At 38.3% G+C, this 19,361-nt stretch overlaps 1 protein-coding gene across 2 annotated transcripts in view; it reads right to left on the bottom strand.

The window, feature by feature from the left end:
- Positions 1–16,557, bottom strand: part of Usp38 (ubiquitin specific peptidase 38) — a 35,875-nt gene extending 19,318 nt beyond the window's left edge. Inside the window, exons 1-5 of one of the 2 annotated variants that reach the window (XM_004646209.3) lie at positions 15,441–16,557; positions 14,009–14,144; positions 7,531–7,660; positions 5,161–5,262; positions 1,041–1,199 (exon numbers count right to left, since the gene is read on the bottom strand). In XM_004646209.3, the coding sequence (XP_004646266.1) occupies positions 1,041–1,199; positions 5,161–5,262; positions 7,531–7,660; positions 14,009–14,144; positions 15,441–16,122 (1,209 nt within the window). In that variant the 5' untranslated portion in view covers positions 16,123–16,557. The remainder of the gene's footprint in view (positions 1–1,040; positions 1,200–5,160; positions 5,263–7,530; positions 7,661–14,008; positions 14,145–15,440) is intronic. The other variant, XM_023706485.1, reaches the window with a different exon arrangement.
- Positions 16,558–19,361: the final 2,804 nt, after the last annotated feature.

The following is a 19,361-nucleotide window of genomic DNA, read 5'->3' as shown; positions in this document are numbered from 1 at the left end:
TTTTGGTGGATCCGGGGGTTGAACTCAGGCCCTTGTGCTTGCCAGGGAAGCGCTTGTTCTACTGAGCCATCTCCCCAGCCCCAATACTAGGGACATACACATTGGTCCCTTACTTATCATGGAGGTTATGCTTCAGATACTCCAGTGAAAAGTGAAAGTCAGCAAAGTAGTGATGTTATATTTATTTTAGTATTTATATATATTTTAAGACTTTATAAACCCTTCCCACACTGTCATAAACCTTTCCCACACTTTTAAAAACACTTCTAATGTTCTTATCATTTTTTAAACTTATAAACCTATGTAATTTTAACAACAAATGTATAAAGTATGGTTCTGCAAAATCCCACACCGTAGCGAAAATTCTGTGACAAATAATTTAACTTAATATTTTTTGAAAACCCACGAAACAGTGAGTCCATGAGAGCTGAGCTGCATAATAGCAAGGGACTACTGTGTAATCCAAATATACACATTGATCTCCCTCCCCAAACTGGAAACCAGGGAAGAAGACTTAGTAAGCGGAGTGATGTTGGCGGTGATTAAAATGGGCAAAGAATGTTATGTACATGTAGGACTCTGCTAAAATGAAACCTACTCATCTGTATAACCAATATGCACTGATTGAAAAAGTGAAAAAAGGAAGGCAATCAAAGTTACACACTTTACTAAATCATGTTTCCTTGATTCTTAGATGTATTTTACATACTTTAACAACGAATAGTGGGGTGCGAATCTGATATATTAATGTAGCATATCTTTCCAAACAAATTTCCCAAAAGGTGTTATAAATGTAAGAATACACCTTATAATCTATGGCATTACAGACCAAAGAAATAATAATTAACGTAGAAGTGATAGCAAATGAGACATTAGTCTTCTAAACATTAGTGAAACCTAATTCTAACTACATTTTTCAAACAAAAACAGAGTATCATAAAGTTGTAAATTGAATAGCTGGTTATAGGAATGTTTCACCACATTCATCTATTACATCGTGGTCTGCAGCTCCACAAACGCTGGTGATAAAATGATCATACCTTTATTGACTCCAGAATGGGTTCATAGAGATCCGGGAATCCAGAATAATGATACATCATACAGTGTATCAGTTCTGTTAACTGCACTAAGAAGGCTGCACTGGAAGGCTGGCTGTTACTTTTGAAAGAGTGAACCAAATTAAGGACATGAGGAACAATCTGAAGAGAGAAAAGGACAAGTATGCCTTAATTTATAAATCAGTAACACCTCCAGCCTGTAAGTAGAACATTACATGATAAGCAAATACTTTTCTGAAACTTCAATCATAGCCTTTCTTTAAAAAGTGACAAAGCTAAAAACTTTGGAAATATTAAGAAAAATTTAGTTTTCAAAGTCACATATGATTGTAGTTCCACTTACTATGCCCAATCTTTGTTCTTAAATGCCATGTAAAACATAATCTAAGGTACAAAACACAAATCTTAGTCATTGCTGCCATTCTTTTTTTAAAAAGCCTTCAGCTGAAAAATGTTAGGGCCATTATATTTGCCAGATTACTCAATAGAAACAGAAAAGCAAACAAAACAAAACAAAATAACAAAAAACAAAAAACACCAAAAAACAAAACCAAAAACCAACAAAAGGGGCCGGGGAGATGGCTCAGTGGAATAAGCGCTTCCCTGGCCAGCGCAAGGGTCTGAGTTCAATCCCCGGTTCCACCAAAAATAAAAACAAACAAAAAAAAACAAACCCCCAAAAAAAACCAAACCCAAACTACCCAGATTTAGCTAAAGAGCTCCATCTAGTGTAAATTTATAATTTTTCACTTAAAAAAAAATACACTGCATTGGTTAAGTCTACTTAAAGAAAATCTTTGAATTAACATATGGGTAATGTAACTCAAATTGTAGGTTAGATAACATCACTTTCTTTTTTGACAAGCATGGGAACAATGTCTTATGTTACATGGAATATCTTTAATAACCCTATTCCCTACCCCTAAAAAGAGATGGTTCTAAAAATACAGCAAATCAGAAACTTCTCTTATTATAAATGACTCTAAAAATTTAAAATGCTGTTTATTAACATGTAAGAAGTTATTAATATTGATGATCAGCACAACATTGTCCTTTCATTGTAAACTTAGGCTAAGAAGTAAACAAACACAATCATGCCTTTAAGAGATTACCAAGATGAAACAAATTCTATCTTATAGAAATGGCCCATTTCATTAGTAGGGTATTTATTTTTCCACCTGATTATTAATTATGATCTATAATCTGATATACATATTTACACTTCTTATTTTGAAAGGGCATCTTATATTTTATTTGTAGAACCTTTGAGTTGTTGCTAACTCAGTAAAAGAGAAGTTGGTGGTTTATTAAGGTCACATCATCAAACAGTAATAGTAGCAATTCCCTCCTGCGCCTTCAAAATAATGATGTTCTTAAGTTAAGAGTACTATTTGTTCCGCTTACATGGCTCTACTCTTGTGCTTGAGGTCTTAAACTACATTTTATTTACATGAGCCTCTGTGATCTTATCTCCATCAAAGGAGGTACTGATGTGACTCCAACACTAGCAGTTCCTAACGCTATCATCATCACCTCTACATTTCTAAGATGACCTGAATAATTTTACCCCCTAAAGCCAAATCTATGTGACATTCAGTTGCTAAAATGCCAGAAATACAAAATTATTTGGTTTCCTCAACGTGAAGGAAGACAAAAGAATTTTTTAAATAATTAAGTTCATAATTTTAAAACTTCCAAAAGCTTCTGTAGTATAGATTTTACATGGTTGCAAACTGCTGTATCATAAATGTGAAAATCATTCCTGACAAGGTAATGACTTACTTTTTTAGTTATACAGATTCACTTTCAAATGGGCATTTACCTTCTAAATATAATAGTCACGAAATATAAGTTATTATGTAATTTATGTACAAAATCTATTACATTTGCAACTTGGACATTTTTCTTTCTCCTTCATAATAATCATGAGCCACAGTATTTATTTAAAATAATTTTTTCAACTTATAAAAAGTAAATGAAAGTTGGTTCATAATAACACACATTGAAACATGAATCTTGGTTTGCTATTAACTATTCTAAATATATAATGGGTAAAAAGATGCCTGTACTTCCAAGTTATTGCTCATACTTGGCCACACTGCAAACCTGAGTCCTTCACTGAGTTCTGTGGAGTCACAGGTGATCTAACTACCATGTCTCACTAACAGATGTCTAGGTGACCTCAAGTAAAGGATCAAGCACACACTATGTACTACTAGGCAGTAATTTGGTCTTTGTTTTTAGGCTTCCTAAGCCAGATTAGTTTCAGATTTGTTTCTTAAGTGATTTAATACTTGTTTAAGTCAATAGCCAAATATTTCAATGTTAAACACTGTTATTTCAACTACTTTTCCCGGGGGGGGGGGAACAAAGAAAAAACGAGAAAGTAATAGAAAAGGTAAAGAGACTATCTCCAATTTTTTTTTTTTTAAATCATGAGCAAGAAAATAGATTTAGAGTATATCCTAAATGACTTTAAGGAATGTCCTGTATGATGAGTAATAAATGTTAGAATGGGTGATTTTTAGAGACTTCCTAGAAAATTTGAAAACAATTCTTTTTTTCCCTCAAATAGACTATACAGAGTTGTGCCTGAAGACAAGAACAAGGTGGTTCCTCCTTCCTTGGACAACTGCTGTTAACACTTGTTACATTTTTTAAGTCTTAAGTTTATGTAACAGGTGTAAGGTTACTATTTCTTATCAAACTCAATAATCAGGGCTATTAAATGCATCTATCATTCATCCTAGGTGATAATGTGTAATGCAATTCCTTTTTTTTTGTATTTTAGGGAAGGGTCTACAGGGTGTTCAACATCTCACTACATCAGACTCGTAGTGATTCTCCTGTTTACAGCCTCCCAAGTGCTGGGATTATAGGTGCGCGCCATCACGCCTTGTCTCAGTTGCCATCTCAGCACAGCTTGGGAGCAGGGATTGAACCCCAGCCTCTGTCCCTGCTTGCAAATGCTTTAATCCGCTGAGCTATTTGGCTGGCCTAATTAATTCTTAGTAGGTTCAGTTACTACAAAGCCTGAGGATTTTCCCCCAGTAGAAGTTAGGTGATGAGCCACCTACGTGTGTATGTGCTTGGTTCACTGACTGATTATGTTTCTAGCTAAAAATAAATAGCTGGGATTCTGTACTTCCTTATCAGTCTCCTCTGAATTTGATACAGCGGACCAGCATCCCTAGGATCTTTATATTGCCAGTACACTGGCACATGAAAGAGTGCAGTAAAGTCAAACAGCAGACCTTGCAGGAAGCGGGGAACCACATGAAGACACTGCTTTCCTGTGAGGCCCCAGGAAGGCCAGGGGATAGCTTCGCAAAATGACATTATGCCATTCCTCACCCGTAGCAACCGATAATCGGATCAAATCAAAACCAGCAAGCTAGCTGGTTTAAAATGGTAGGATCTGGATATATAAAAGTGGCATCAACAGCTTTTGTGGGACATGACCTAACAGAATATGAAAGTGTAATTCCAAGCCTACAAAGCCAAGACTGACGCTTTCATGGCTCTGCAACTTGATGGAGTCAGTAGTTTTCAGCCATTTTAATCCTACACTACTTGCATGGGTCACAGACACCCATCAGAGACACTCCCCGCGTAGAGCAGCAGCTGTCAATTAGAGGCTGCAAGTGGGGCAGTTTTGGTGAGACACAAAACATTTTGAAAATAGACTCCTAGGAAAGAAATCTCACAATCTCGATCTTCTAAGAAATCTAAAGTTTTATCAAAGTAGTTAAGATTTTATTTATTGATTTTTTTGTGTGTGTGTGTGTGTGTGTGTGTGTGTGTGTGTGTGTGTGTGTATTTTAGGGAAGGGTCTACAGGGTGTTCAGGGTCTCACTACTAGATCAGACTCCTAGTGATCCGCCTGATTACAGCCTCCCAAGACCTGGGATTACAGGTGCAAGCCACCATGCCCAGTCTCAGTTGCCATCTCAGTGTGCCCGGGGGGAAGGGCTGGCACAGCAGGCCCAAGATTTTAAAATACATCAATCATCTTTTAACTATACACAAATGTGACTCAACAGCAAACTTAAGTTTTGAAAACAAGACTTTTTCAAAGTGGAGAGCTTGAGTCATAACTTACCAGATGGAACGCTTCTGGAGAATGCTGAAAACTAAGCAGCATGTGAGAAAGAACTGCAAGAGCACCAGGTCTCACAAGTGGAAACCAAAGTCGATTAAAAACCTTCAAAATAAGATCACATCTTAAAAGTTTGTAGACAAATCATTAGCTCCCATCAGTAGTTACTTTCCCCAGGGCTAAAAACTGTTCATGTGAATATGTCTCCTCTTGAAAAGTTCTATCGTAACACATATAGTTCATCTTTAGGAGAAGGAGGAAGTTAGGAGAGAACATGATCGAGATCAAGGACAAATGAATGACCTAAACAATTCCTAAAACTTCTGATTAAATGAAAATCTGTCAAATATGTTCTAAGGTGAAAGGTCCTAGGTCTACTACTCATTGAAGTCAGTTTACTCAATAAATTTTTATTTAGCACCTACTATTGCTCAGCATTATTTCAGGCACTAGAAAAACAATGGGTCTAATCATCTCCATCATATAGGGCTTATAAACTATAAGCTATGTAACGTACAGTGACAAGTGGTATATAAAATGTAAAGCAGAATATGAAGAAGAGAGGAATGTGAGGGCAATCTGGCTACAACATCTGTCACCCATTGACTTCCAGGGTTAATTCGGCTGATCTGGCTCACTAGGCAGGTGTCCACTTCCTCCTCTACCACTCCATGTGTGTCCCTCCCAAAGCTGTGTGCTCAGCTGAAAAGGACAACCACCCCCGATAGAAGACTGTTTCTTTAGTTAAGGGTATTCAAGTAGCTGTACACCCCTGCTAGAACCTCCAAACAAGCTCTCATGAACAAGGGGGTCTGCATTTTACACAGGGTGTTTAAAAACTGTCTCATGAAAAAGATGATGTCAGAGTATGAAACTGAAGGTAGAATGCTAGTCCTGGAAGACACCTAAGAAGCAAGCCCTGGAAGCAGAGCAAACCACCCTGAACAGGCCTGGAGTGTGAAGAGGCCATTGCTGTGCCACAGATACACCTGGGGGACAGCATAGGAGAAGCAAGAGGCTAAGGCAAGAACAGTGGGAGATGGGTCAGAGAAGCAGCACTGGGCTACACCATATATGATCTTGTGTGATAACTATTTGGCAATAAAGGCAGGAGCAAGGAAACCATTCTAATCAATGCATTAAGCAATGATAACAGACATGGACCAGAGTAACAGTGATATAACAGGTTGAACGTAGTCAGATTCTGAATGTGTTTTAAAGGTGGAGTTAGTAGCTTTTGTAGGATATGGCTTGAAAAAGGAGAGCTCAAAGTTTCTGGTTTGAGTGCATAGAAGGAAGAAGGAGCCATTTATGAAGATGGGCAAAACAAGAGTCAGGGAGGAAAAGGAGTTAGACTGCAGATAAGGTGAATTTGAGACCCAAGTATAGTAGATGAACAGATGGAATAAAAGGGATAATTATGAATCTGTGATTCACTAAGTTAGAGACCTTATTTAAAGACATGGGACATTTAAGCTATGAATGCAGATTAAGAAGAAACTGAACCAAAGACTTAACTTTAAGGTAGTGTAAAAGTTACAAAGAGTACAGACAGGAGGACACTGATATACCAGTGAAGCAGAACAGAAACCAAGAGAAAGCCAGGGATAAAACTCAGTGCCGCGAGTACCTGTCTGGCAAGTGTAAGATCTTGAGTTTGACTCCTAAGACCAAAAAAACAAAACAAACACAAGAGAAAATATGTAATACCCTAAAGATTAAAGCCATTACAGTTGTTTTAAGAGGGGTGAATCAATTTTGTCAAATGTTGCTGGCAGGTTAATAAGATGCCTGAAAAATGATTAAGAGATAAGTTTGACAGAGCAATAGGAGTAAAAGCTTCATTAACTGGCCTCTTTTTTTTTTTTTTTTTGGCGGATCCAAGGATTGCACTCAGGCCCTTTCGCTTGCCAGGGAAGCACTTATTCTACTGAGCCATCTCCCTGGCAAATTTCGTTAATTGGATTCAAGATATAACAGGAGAAAGTATGGTGCTATGTGTCTGAAATCTTAGCTATTTAGAAGGCTCAGGCAGGAGGACTGCAAGTTGGAGCCTTGGCAACTCAGTGAGATTCAGTCTCAAACCAAAAAAGTTGAACGTATCTTATTGCTTCCCGGGTTCAATCCCTAGTACTAAAACAACATTAACAATAAAACAATTAAGGGGAAGAATGTGTTTTCAAATTAAATATTTGAACATAGAAAATTATTTTAATTACCTATATTTAAGGGCCATTTAAAAAAATTCTAAAGCCTATTCCAAACAAAATCCAGAAAGAGAATATATTGAAAATTAGACAACCTAAAGCAGGCATCCTAAAAACTATTGATTATACAAGCCCATACACCTTCAGATTTATAAACTCCACTGACCAGTTCTATTTTCAGCAATGTAACATCTATCAAAATAGTAAACTTCTGAACAGCTGCCAGTCCTTTCAGGAGTGCAATGACCCAGGTGTCCACGTGCTGAGCCAGGGGCCAGGACAGCCAGTCAATCATTCTGAAAATTGAGAGAAAACAAAACATCAGAATGAGAATGTTTTCAACATTATTTTGTTAAGAATAATAAAAGTTATAGTATAAAACCACTCACACTCTAAGCTTGCTAGTAAAAACCATAAAAATAAGATGTGGGAAACATGTAATAGGTGCCTATCATTAAGGAATTTCCAATTTTGTGAGTGTACAGTTTCTTACATTCCACACATGAAAAATGTGCTGATTTCTCATAAATGCAAAATTTAAAATTTATTCTATGTAGCCACATCAGTTATTATGCAAATTTACTCTAAGAAGAACAGCTGATATTAGGTATCAGAACTAAGACAAAGGTGTCAGCCAAGATTTCTCCTTCCTGGTGAGCACAGTCTAATTAATATGCAATACACTAGTAATAGAGGCTATAGTTTAAACTGTGAAACACATGTCTTCATATGAGACTTCATGTCTTTCAAAACCCTACAACACAAAAACAACACAGGAAAACATCAAACATATAAAAAGGCACTGAATGTGGAAATATGCCAATGGTCACATTTTCTACTAATGAGCATTATTCTTCTTGAATATCAATCCAATTCAGTGGAAAAAAGACAAATAAGGTACTAAAGCTAGACCTGACTTTAACGATTGGTATAACTCTTTTGGAAAGCACTTGGGCCAAATATTCACATTAAATTATTCATATTTAGTTGACCTTGAAATCTAAGTTTGGGGGTTATACATGAAGAAACTAGTAGGAGAAAAAACCCTCCAGGTTTTGAAGTCAGAGTGACTGGTTTATTTCTTTTTATTTTTAAATGTACTTAGTACAGGGTCTACAGGGTCTCACTACACAGATTGGACTCGTAGTGATCATCATCTTTTCAGACTTCCAAGTGCTGGTATTACTGGTGCATGCCACCACGCCCAGTCTTAATCACCATCTCAGCGAGCTCTGGGCGGGGGGTGGAGGCAGGGCCAGAACAGCTCGTCAGGGATTGAACCCTGGTCCTTGCATTTGCCTAAGCAGGCACTTTAGTCTACTGAGCCCTCTGGCCAGCCCTGAGTGACTAGTTTAAAAATCTCATTTCACAGTTTATTAGCTGGGAGCTCTAAATTCCTTATTCTCTCTCTGTGGATCAATTTCCTGAATTTTATATTATAGGTACATACTTTACAATACTGTTGTGAAGATTAAATGGAGTAACACCTAACACAGGAAATACTATCAATGTCTTTCTTCCAGCAAATATTAACACATCACTATACAATGTCAAATACAAATATAAATACCTTGATGGTATACAATGTCAAATGTAAATACTGGAAATATAAATCTGTGATCAAAATAGCAATGACTGTGTTATAAGGACTAACATAGAAACTGACTTTATTTTCATAATAGCTGTGTTTTATTACTGCTGGTACTGGGGGGAGTTATCTTTATCAAGAGTTTTGCTTTAAAGATTAAAATGTCTCAATAGACATCGAGTGATCCCAAAGTCCAAATACATTACAAACTATAAGTTATCTGTTCTTTTATTACCTACACAAATTCTATTTCTTTTCTTATTCTACTGGCTTCTTCCAACAATGATGGCTACAACTCATTAAGGCAGTTCCTGACAGACTGTTCCACATTTTTCAACTATTATAAGGCTGATTCTTGTAAAATTTGTGGCTGTTCTACATCTATAGAGAGGAAAAAAGAAACAGCTTGTATGTATGTATAAACAGCATTCACAGTAGCACTGTTTACGTTATGGAAAACTACAATAAAGCTAAATGACCATCAATAAGGAAAGCCAAAACACAGTACTGATACTGCAGCACACTACGAAGACGTTTAGAAAGGGAGGTGGATCCATATGAATCTAGCTATGGCAATCTATGATGGAAAGATGTGAAATATTGCTGAATTTAAAATAGTATATTTTCGAGAATCAATTTCGGCTTAAGAGAAAATCATGTTAATACACATATTGAATTATGCACACAAAAAATAATGTACTAGAGGAGAAGGTTGTGTGCAGCACTTTTCGCTGGTTCTGTGCACTGTGCACCAAGGGGAATGGCACCACCACGGCAGAATCCGACCAGATTCAAGGCCACAGCCCTTTAATTTAACTACTGAGTACTAGTCAAGGATGAGAGTAGACACAGAACCTTTAATCCCACTTGGCAATGGCTCCTGACTTGTAATTATTAAGCCTTTTCTTGTTTTTACTTTTGGCTTCCCATCTCATAAGCCTCCACCCTACATTACTCCACATATACCAATTTCATAACCAATCTTAAGTAAGCATTATATTAGTATTACACAAGTTAGAAGTTGCTAAGGTTTGAATGTTTGTGGGCTTCTAAAATTCATGTGCTCAAACTGAATTCTCTATGTGAAGAAGCTGAAGGATGTTCCTTGGTCACTTCTCTCACATGAGGACACAGAAAGCACCATCAGTGACCAATAGCACCTCCTCTGCGATGTCATGATCTTACACTTTTCACCCTTCAAAGCCTTGAGAAAATAATTCACTTATTGACTACCAGCTGCCCAAAAGACATAAGTCATTCATAAAACAAATACTTGCATGGTTATTATACAGCAAGTACTGGTTTAGGTGCTAAGACTAATAGTTTCTTACCCCAATTTTAAAATAAAGTCAGGAAACTTGTCAATGGCCATAGACAAAATCTCAAATACTGGTACTGGTATCCAAACTAATCTCTGCTAAGCATTTAATGCTATGTTTTTTTCCAACACTGTAGTTATCTATCAGTTCTGCTTCAATTTTATTACACTTGCATAAGGCCTACTTGTCTCAGGTACAGGCACTGTAGGGTGTTATTTTTGTGGTTAAGGAGAATAATCATATCTACCACGTTTGAATTCTAGAGACACTTTTTGTTTAATTCCTAACAATATGAAACAATATTTTAATTATAGTTGTTACCTATAGATTTCAAATCTTATCTCTTGCATTGGGCTATATACTCAGTTGCAATGACTTTGTTTGAATCTTATAAGACAAGTCTTGAATCTCTAGTATTTAGCTGAGTGTCTGGCACTAAGCAGGAGCTGATTTGTGGTGTAAATGAAAGCATTTTTCAATAGCTAAAAAGAAAAACACGTAATTTTAAGAACATAACATTAAAACAGGCAATATTATGAAAGGCAATAAAAAACAATCTACTCATAATATATGAAGAATAAAATCAGTTTTCACCTTCCCATGGCAGCCTGATGGCTGTATCTAGCCTTTAGTACTTCTTGCCCCAATGTTTTAAAACTTAAAGACTTTTTACATAGAAAGCTGGATTTCAGGCTTGGTTTGAAAATTTGGATCAAGCCAAATTACACTCAAATTTTCTTGTGGTAAAAGAAAACTGAATGTGAGGATTGGTTTTAGAAAGTGCCTGCATTTTCCAGTAGCTATCATTACACTTGTAGTTGGCCTGTTGCATACTTTAATGCTTTCTGTCTGGTCTTGGAATGGTGCTTATATGGGCACTTCTTTGGATTACAAAAAAATGACTGTAAAGTATGGAAAGTGCTACATTTTGGAATACATAGAACTTAATTCTTTCCACAGTTTTGGTTATGACCAGAATGAGTTCTGTAATGAGAATCATGGAAAAAGAACTGAATGCATGAAACAATGTACCACTATATAGCAAGAAAATCCTAACAGCATGATGTCACAGGACTAAAATCTCAAGAGCAATATGTATATAAAAATATTAAGATGAAAACACAATCATATAAGGCAAGGATATCACTATTAATTAGTAGTGATAGATGTCACTCAACAGGAAAGAGATTACATCTATCTCATACACACACTTCCTCTCATACATAAAATATTTTTACAAATCTTGGAAATTAAAGATTGCCTGAGCAATACATAAAAGTGAGTTCAATTGATTCCATTAAGTTTAACAGCAAAAAGAATGAAGAAAAATTAAGTGGAAATAGCCTTTTCAAACACTGAAGTGAGAAAGAAGGTAGAAAAAGTTTCTTGAGTTTGTTTTATAAAGCATGGCATTAGTAAACATGTAGTTTTCTGGGAACTCAATATAGACACTTCAATCCACATGTTACTGATAACTATAATTTTATAATGGCACAGAAACCATTTTGCTTCAAATCATTACATTTATATTCTATTTCGATGTGCTCAACACACACACACACACACCCCAAAAAGTAAAACACAGGCACACACAAAATAAGAACAGATAAAGGTTCAGAAAAAAGGGCCGGGGAGATAGCTCAGTAGAATAAGTGCTTGCCTGGCAAGCGCAGGGTCCTGAATTCAATCCCCAGTATCGCAAAAAAAAAAAAAAAAAAAAAAAAAGTTCAGAAAAAAGTCACTGTAAGAAACTCAATAATTGCAATAATAATAATAATCTAGGTAAGATATAAAGAATAGAAAGGGCTGTAGTTATCCTTTGCTTATTTTGCTACTTTCTGCCTGCCACAAAATCCTAATCTGTGATTCCTGTTTGCTTAAGCCACCCAGCCTTGGAGTCAGCCAATTATGGACTAAAACCTCCACAAACTGTGAGCCAAAGCAAACTACTCCCTCCCTCCTTTAATGTGGGTGTTGAGTATTTTGTTTCAGCAACAAGAAAAAAAGTAACTAGTACAATCTGGTACTGGGAGTGGGGCTGTTGCTGTGTCATTAGCTGACCATGTGGTTCAGGAGCCTCTGGGAATGGCTTGTGGGGAGTTTGGAAAGGTTTAGAGATGCTGGATGAAAAAGCAACCTTTGAATCGCTGAGCTGTACTAGTGGGGATTTGGTAAGAGTTCACAAGACCAGAATGCTGATAAAGACCTGGGTCAGGATGTTTCTTCTGGGAAGAAAGACTGCATTCGTTGATGGACTCCAGAGCATGTATGTTATGCCTCAGAAGCGATTTTGTCTACATTTTGCTTATGTCTAGAGAATGCCTAAAACTGACATTAAGGGTGACAGAAGAAATTTCAAGGCAGTCTAAGGTTGCAGTGGTGACATGGCTACTGCGGGGGGCTTTTTGACAGACGTATTTTAAGAATCAGGAGAAAAGAACCCAACAAAATTATTGAAAACACTATCGGTTTTGCACTAGAGCTTTTGCATTATCAGTTAAAAAAAATTTAAGCATAATTACTTTAAGTGGCTTTTGCACTGTTGTACAATTAAAAAAAATTTAGGGTTAATTTTCTTCAGTTTCATTATTATCCGCCTTGATACTCTTTCCCATAGGTACTACACACGCAGGTTTGCTCCATCATTGCCTTCATGTCTATTCCCTTATGCCGTTTGCCCTTTCATGTCTACATTTTCTCCCTAAACACTCATTAGCCAACACTAGGATACCCATGATTGGTCATTTCCATATTTTAACATCTTTGTCTGTTTTTCTTTTTTTGAAGAATAACTTCTAGCTTTATTCTATTTTTTAAAATTATTTTTTATTTTTATTATTATCATTTTTTTGTGTGGAACCGGGGATTGAACTCAGGCCCTTGCACTTGCCCAGGAAGCGCTTATTCTACTGAGCCATCTCCCTGGCCCCTAACATCTTTGAAATTAGGATAAATGTAGGAATATTATCAGATTACTGTCTGTCTCTCCAAACTCTTGAAGGCAGCATTTTTATTATTTTGTTTAGGATATTTTGAATATTCCTAGCCCTCCTGGTGAGTGTTCAATAGATGTGATTTGAATAAATCAATGACTGATTGGCTAAAAGTCAAGGGACAAATAACATTGAATTTATATTTAGAAATGTACACTCAAACTGCAAAACATTAAGGAAAGAAAAAACAAAGTTACCAGAGAAGGGTGAATACTTACAAATAAATGTCAATCAGATTGACCTCCCCTTAGCAACAATAGGCACCCAAGGAAAACGCAGCATTATTTACAAAATGTTAAAGAGAAAATTATCAAATTAGAATTCAAAACAAATTCAAATTTCAAACAGACAATGACACAGTATATTACCCACTGGGCCTAGTTGAAAGAGAAAGTAAAAGTATATATTTCCCTGGGGGGGGGAAGTCTAGATTATAGGAAACAATAAAAAAAAAAAAATTAGAAATATATGTTAATTCCACCAACTTCTGTCTGTACAATAAGTATATTACGTGCATGCTTTGGAGTTTAACAAAAGTTAAACTGAAACTGGATGTGTGAATTACTGAGATGCCTGTCAAAGCTAAGAAAAAGTAAAAGTCATTCCAGTTAATATGTAGAATCTTTATATACCTGGTTCCATGATTTTACTTTCAAGTATTTAAGTTTTCATTACTTAGAGAGTAACAAAATATCTGCTCTTCTCAAATTTACCATTACTGTTGACAGTGTCAAGAAGAAGTACCTGCAAAGAGCTTGGGTCATACTTGCATCTTTTACATTTGGATCTGTGGTCAGACTCCTGATGAGAACTGTAATCATCTGAAGAGGAATATGCTGCACGAGGCTTGCCAAGGCTACAGAAGGTTCAAACGATGCATCTAGGTTTTCAATTAAAAGAAAAGAAATATGGCAAGAAAATTCAAGTGAAGTATTTAAAAAACACTTTGTCAAAAATATACAAATTTGTAGCAAAAGTTAGGAAACTGTTATGTTAAAAACTGCAGATAGTATTTAATAAAGAATACTGATTTATGAAAAGATTAGAAGTGAGTAGCAATAATCACTCACTACTATATAAACTGTTATCCACTAGTTGCCACTCTAGTCCATAAACTGTTTTTTGCATTTCTTAATATTTACTATTACGCTAAAAAATTCACTTGCCAACCAGTAGTCAAAAAATATTTCAATTCTCACTCCAGAAGCTTCAAAGTCACTTAAATCTGTTATACTAGTTATTATATTGTACTAAAGAAAATTTTAGAAGTAAAAATTATGGTGAAGATAGCCAATACAAGGAAAATTATAGTGAGGAAAAAAAGCTAACCAACTCAATAATATATGTATATAATTTAATAGGTGATGTATTAAATTCATCAGAACCTCTTTATTTGTGGTTTTTAAGACAAAACAAGGACACCTTTTCCATAAGTTCAATTCTGAACCCCTGAACAGTATAATTAACAGGAATCGTTGTACTAAGTATTAAGGAAGTGAACCTGGTTATTGACATACAACTCTACAATCTACAGATCTGTAAGCTCCAAACATTTTAAGAACACAGATGCACAGGTAAAAATCCTGAGAAAATATTCTCAAGCCAAGAATCGGTTGATTCGTCCCAACTTCTGAGCATACAGTTCAGGCTACACCTATTTTAAGTCTTGATAGTCTCTCTTCTCATACTACCTGTATCCCTTTTGAAGCACACCAGTAGGCAGAATATGCCAATATTTAAAAATTTAATATTTAATAACAATTTATTGATAGAATTACACAATCCATGAGTTTAAAAAGTAGGAATTCAAAAAACTCATTCCAACAAAATGACAGAGTAGCATACAATAATAACGTGGTACTGTAAATAAACATTATAATAGCATTAGTCACTAATGAATGAAGCTTTCCAGAGTAGTGTCATGCTCAAGGGATTTCATAATTTGAGCAGAGGCTGGGTAATTAAGTAAATTTGTTTAGTGACAAAGGTCTTTGACCTAGATGTTTTTAACTTTTAAAGTAGGAACACTGCCTGCTTTTAAGGTAGTGATATTCTGAATAAAGCATCTCATTGAAATAAAATTTTGAATGGGGATATTAAGAATCTACCGGTGAGAAAGCAAACAGGGTGGGAGCTGAATGTCGGGAGACAGGCTCCTAAACACAGTGACCCTCACCTGTGGAAGAGATGCTCGCAAAAACTTCTTGCAGGGATGGTAGCAGTGTGGCAGGTTCGGCCTTCCAGATGTTCTGTAGCAAGTTACTCACTTTTGTGACCTGGGAAACATATTCCCGCAGCTCTTTCTCCTGCGTGGACACACACTGAAAATGGCCTATCGTCCGAACGAGCTGCTGGCAGAAGGTGATGGACAACTTCCCTTTGGGGATGCACTGCACGAAATCGGTCAGAAGGTCGCTCAGGCGGGCGCAGAGCTGCGGCTCTGGCCTTTCACAGACCATCCTCAACACCTCCACCTGCAGCAAGCTGAAGAGGTCCAGCACCGACGGGCAGCTCATGATCAGCTTCAGGCCGTTGTGAATGTAGTCCAGGATGACGACGTCCTTCCTGTCCAGCGAGTGGTAGCCCTGCCGCAGCAGGCCCAACACGAAGGTCTTGTTGAAGAAAGACTCAAACTCCGGCCGGTGGTAGCGCGCGTAGGCCTCCAGCACCTGGTGCCCCACCTGCCGCTGGAAAGGGTCCTGGCCCTCCAGGATGAGCCGGGTCGTCAAGTCAAACATGGCCTCGCACTGCGCCTCGTCCAGCCAGTGCTCGGCCGACTCCACCACCTTGCGCACGATCACCCGCTTCAGGGGCAGCGGGTGCGAAGAGCTCACCAGGCCCTCCAGGATTTTGTCCATGGTCGCCGCGCCGCCAGGCCAGGGTCAGGGTACGCGGAGCCGGCGGCCGCAGCCCCGAGGACAACGTGGAGCTGTGCAGCAGCGGGACCGGCCACCCCCACCGCCGCCTCAGCAGCCACATTTATCGGGTAGGGCGGGCCATCCAGGCCGGGGCGCGTCGCGAACATGCACCCCCCGCGGCTGGCCTAGGTGGAGCGCCCGAGGCCCGCACTTCGCGGCCGCCAGCCCCGGCCCGCGGCCGCTCAGTCTCTCAGCATCGGCACGGAGGAGGCAGTGAGGCCCCCGGTTCCGGCGGGCGCCCAGGGCCCGGGGCTGCGAGCCGGCCGGTGGAGAGGATCGCTTCGAGGTGCCGGCAGATCGATGGACGAAACCGGCCCCGAGCTGAGTCAGGAGGCGCTGTCACAAACGGTGCCGGAATCAGCCCCGAGGAGAGGCGGAGATCACCTTTGACCCGGATATACAAGCGCAGCAGACCGGAAGTGAGGTGCACAGGGCCTCGCGGAAGGCCCGCCCCTCCTGCCCTCCCCTCCCCTCCTCTCCTCAGCGCCTTCCCCCCGCCCGGTCCCCGCCTGATGCCGGAGAGGCGCTGTCCCCAGCTGAGCGTCGGCGGAAGGCTGGCGTCACTGGAAAGCGTGTGTGGAGTCACAGGAGCGCTTCCGGGAGACGCTGCCCCAGGCGGAGCTTGCACAGGTGATGGCTCCGTGCGGTTCCCAGCGCTGGGACTCCGGGCTTTGCTGGGTCACGCTCCCTGTCACAGCCGGAAAAGGAGCTAGTGATGTGCCACTATGTAAATGAGAATCTTGGAAGCGCCAAAAGAGCGACCTGGACCGCATAGCTAAACCCTGGTGCAAATAGAAATTTTAAAATGCACTAGAGTATAAAAACGACAGGCTTTCTCTCACTGTTTGGCAGGGATGCACACAGTACGTTTAAAGAGGATTCACGTCAGTGGAGGTTTGTTTTATTAATCAAATATCGTGAGCCTTTTATATTTAAAATTTGTAAGTTGCCCCTCAGATGGTAAGGAAAATTTAAAAAACACGTGATAAATATGCATTCAATGTTTAAATTTTTAAACATTACTTGAAGACACGTTGTTAATTTCTTTTAAAAAACTCATCTCGACATTGTTCTTGTAAAATTTTGAAGGAGTTCTGGAAGTCCTCTGTCATGAATGTTTACTGTCTGCATCAAAAAATTTCAGCGTCCAATATAAATCATGTATGCGTTCTTTAAATTCCAGAGGTTCACAAAGAATTCAGACTTTAATTAGCCTTTACATTGGGAACTGTTAATTATTCCTTTCAGAGTTGTTTACTATAAATAGCTAAGTTAGAAATTAAGATGCAGTCAGAGAGGAATTAGGAACTTGAGGAAGTCAGCACAGGATGAGACATGCAAGAGTATGGCAAATCTGAAGAGAGCCAGGCCTACAAGCTTTCCTAGAGATAAACAGCAATTTCAGATTACGCTTATGTATTGCCAACATTTTAGTTAAGTGCAGCTAGGCTTTAGATGTATAGGTGGGTTGCTAAAACATCTGAGCCTGCCCCTTTCCAAGGATACCTTTGTTCTTTCCATATCCTCTGGCTACATGATTTGTTTTCATATAGGGGAATGAAACTCTCAACCTGAGAGATACCTGGGATGAGTTTGTGTTTTCTAAAACCAAAGAATGAACTTCAGGAACAAGTGGATGTTAAGAGCAGAATATATTTACTGGGGGAAAGAAAGTTCCTGTCCAAGAGAGGGACAGAAGGAGGACCCATGTGCGTTGTCCCCAGGGAAGCTGTCTGTTCCAGGGATTTTGTAGAGTAAAACCATTCTGTGAGGCAGATCTAAGGCAGAGAACAAGGAACTTGCTTAGGTGGGTATGAGGTGGGACAAAACTGGTCAACCAATGAGATTATAAACTCCATTGCTCTCGTAAAATTGATTAAAATGAAGGCATGAATATGGGACAGGGTCTCCTGTTGGTTGGGTTAGTGACTCATTTGGGCTATACCAATACCTGTTGCCTATCTCTAGGGAAGTATGTGGGTACATTTGTTTACTCTTTTGTTTTGAGGTCTGGCCTCAAAAACTAGTAGGAGTGTCTGTCTCTTCCAAAGTTGCAAAATCACCTTGTCTTTCATATTGTCTCTTTGAGGGCCTGATCCTGTCTGACTGCCTATAATATTCTTATCTAAGTTAGCTGCCTACAATAGTTTCCCTATTGAATCAATATTAGCTAAGTGACTATACTTTAATCCCGTAAGTTGATTGTAGTTTGGTCCATGTTGTATCCACATTGTGATTTTGTTGTATAAATTCCCCTTGACAAATGTCCTCAGTGGTCAAGCATTCCTCAGACTTCTGGAAATAGAGAAGTTTTTTCTCATTTCCAGTGAAACTCTCCTAACTTCCTCCTTTGGTTTGAAACATCATTTCTTGCTGTTGTGAGACCAAGAATTAGGCATGTCTGACATCTAACAATTTGGGAGTTATTTTTCTCATAACAAATACAGTTGTGAAATCAAGCATTGATATCCTATACCACAGAAGGAACTTCAAATAGTTTAAAATGTATAGTAGAGAAAAAAAATCTTAAGTTGTAGTTTCAGTTCACTATTCTTTTTTTGATTTGGCTTTTATTAAGTTATAAGTATAATTACATTAATATATTTAGCACATTAATTAGGATAATCATTTTATTTTGTTTGGTTAAGTCAGGGTCTCACTATGTAGCTCAGGCTGGACTTGAACTCACTGTGTAGCCCAGGCTGGCCTCGAACTTGTGGTGATCCTCCTGCTTTGGTCTCCCAAGTGCTGGGATTACAGGCTTGTGCCATCATGTCAACTGATTAGGATAATCTAACTAGCAATTTAGAGGAGACAGGAATTGGAAAAGAGAAATTAACATCACTGTGATTTGTAGGAAGAGACTGGAGATAAATGTGAGGTAAATGATGAATCTAAAGGACAATCTTGGCCAAAACCAAGAATGGCTGCCTATTCAAATAAAACTACAGAGAAGTTTGCCTTTAGTGAGCTTAGTGATATAATGGAAGACCAATGTGGAAAGTACAGTGTTAGGAAGGAATGGTAAAATTATGGGTTACAGATGGAGAAGATTTGAAATTAGTTTTTGTGTTAAAGTATAGACAGGTCAGTGATTCCTGAATAAGAGCAGTAAAATGACTACTACAGAGCAGTATGAAAAAATATTGTTTATTAAAAACTTGAAAGAGGCCATCCCA

The sequence above is a fragment of the Octodon degus genome, unplaced genomic scaffold (genome assembly GCF_000260255.1).
Source record: "Octodon degus isolate 3935 unplaced genomic scaffold, OctDeg1.0 scaffold00260, whole genome shotgun sequence".
In the NCBI taxonomy this organism is placed as follows: Eukaryota; Metazoa; Chordata; class Mammalia; order Rodentia; family Octodontidae; genus Octodon; species Octodon degus.
Note: the sequence above shows the minus strand (reverse complement) of the source record. Positions and strands in the feature narration are given on the sequence as shown.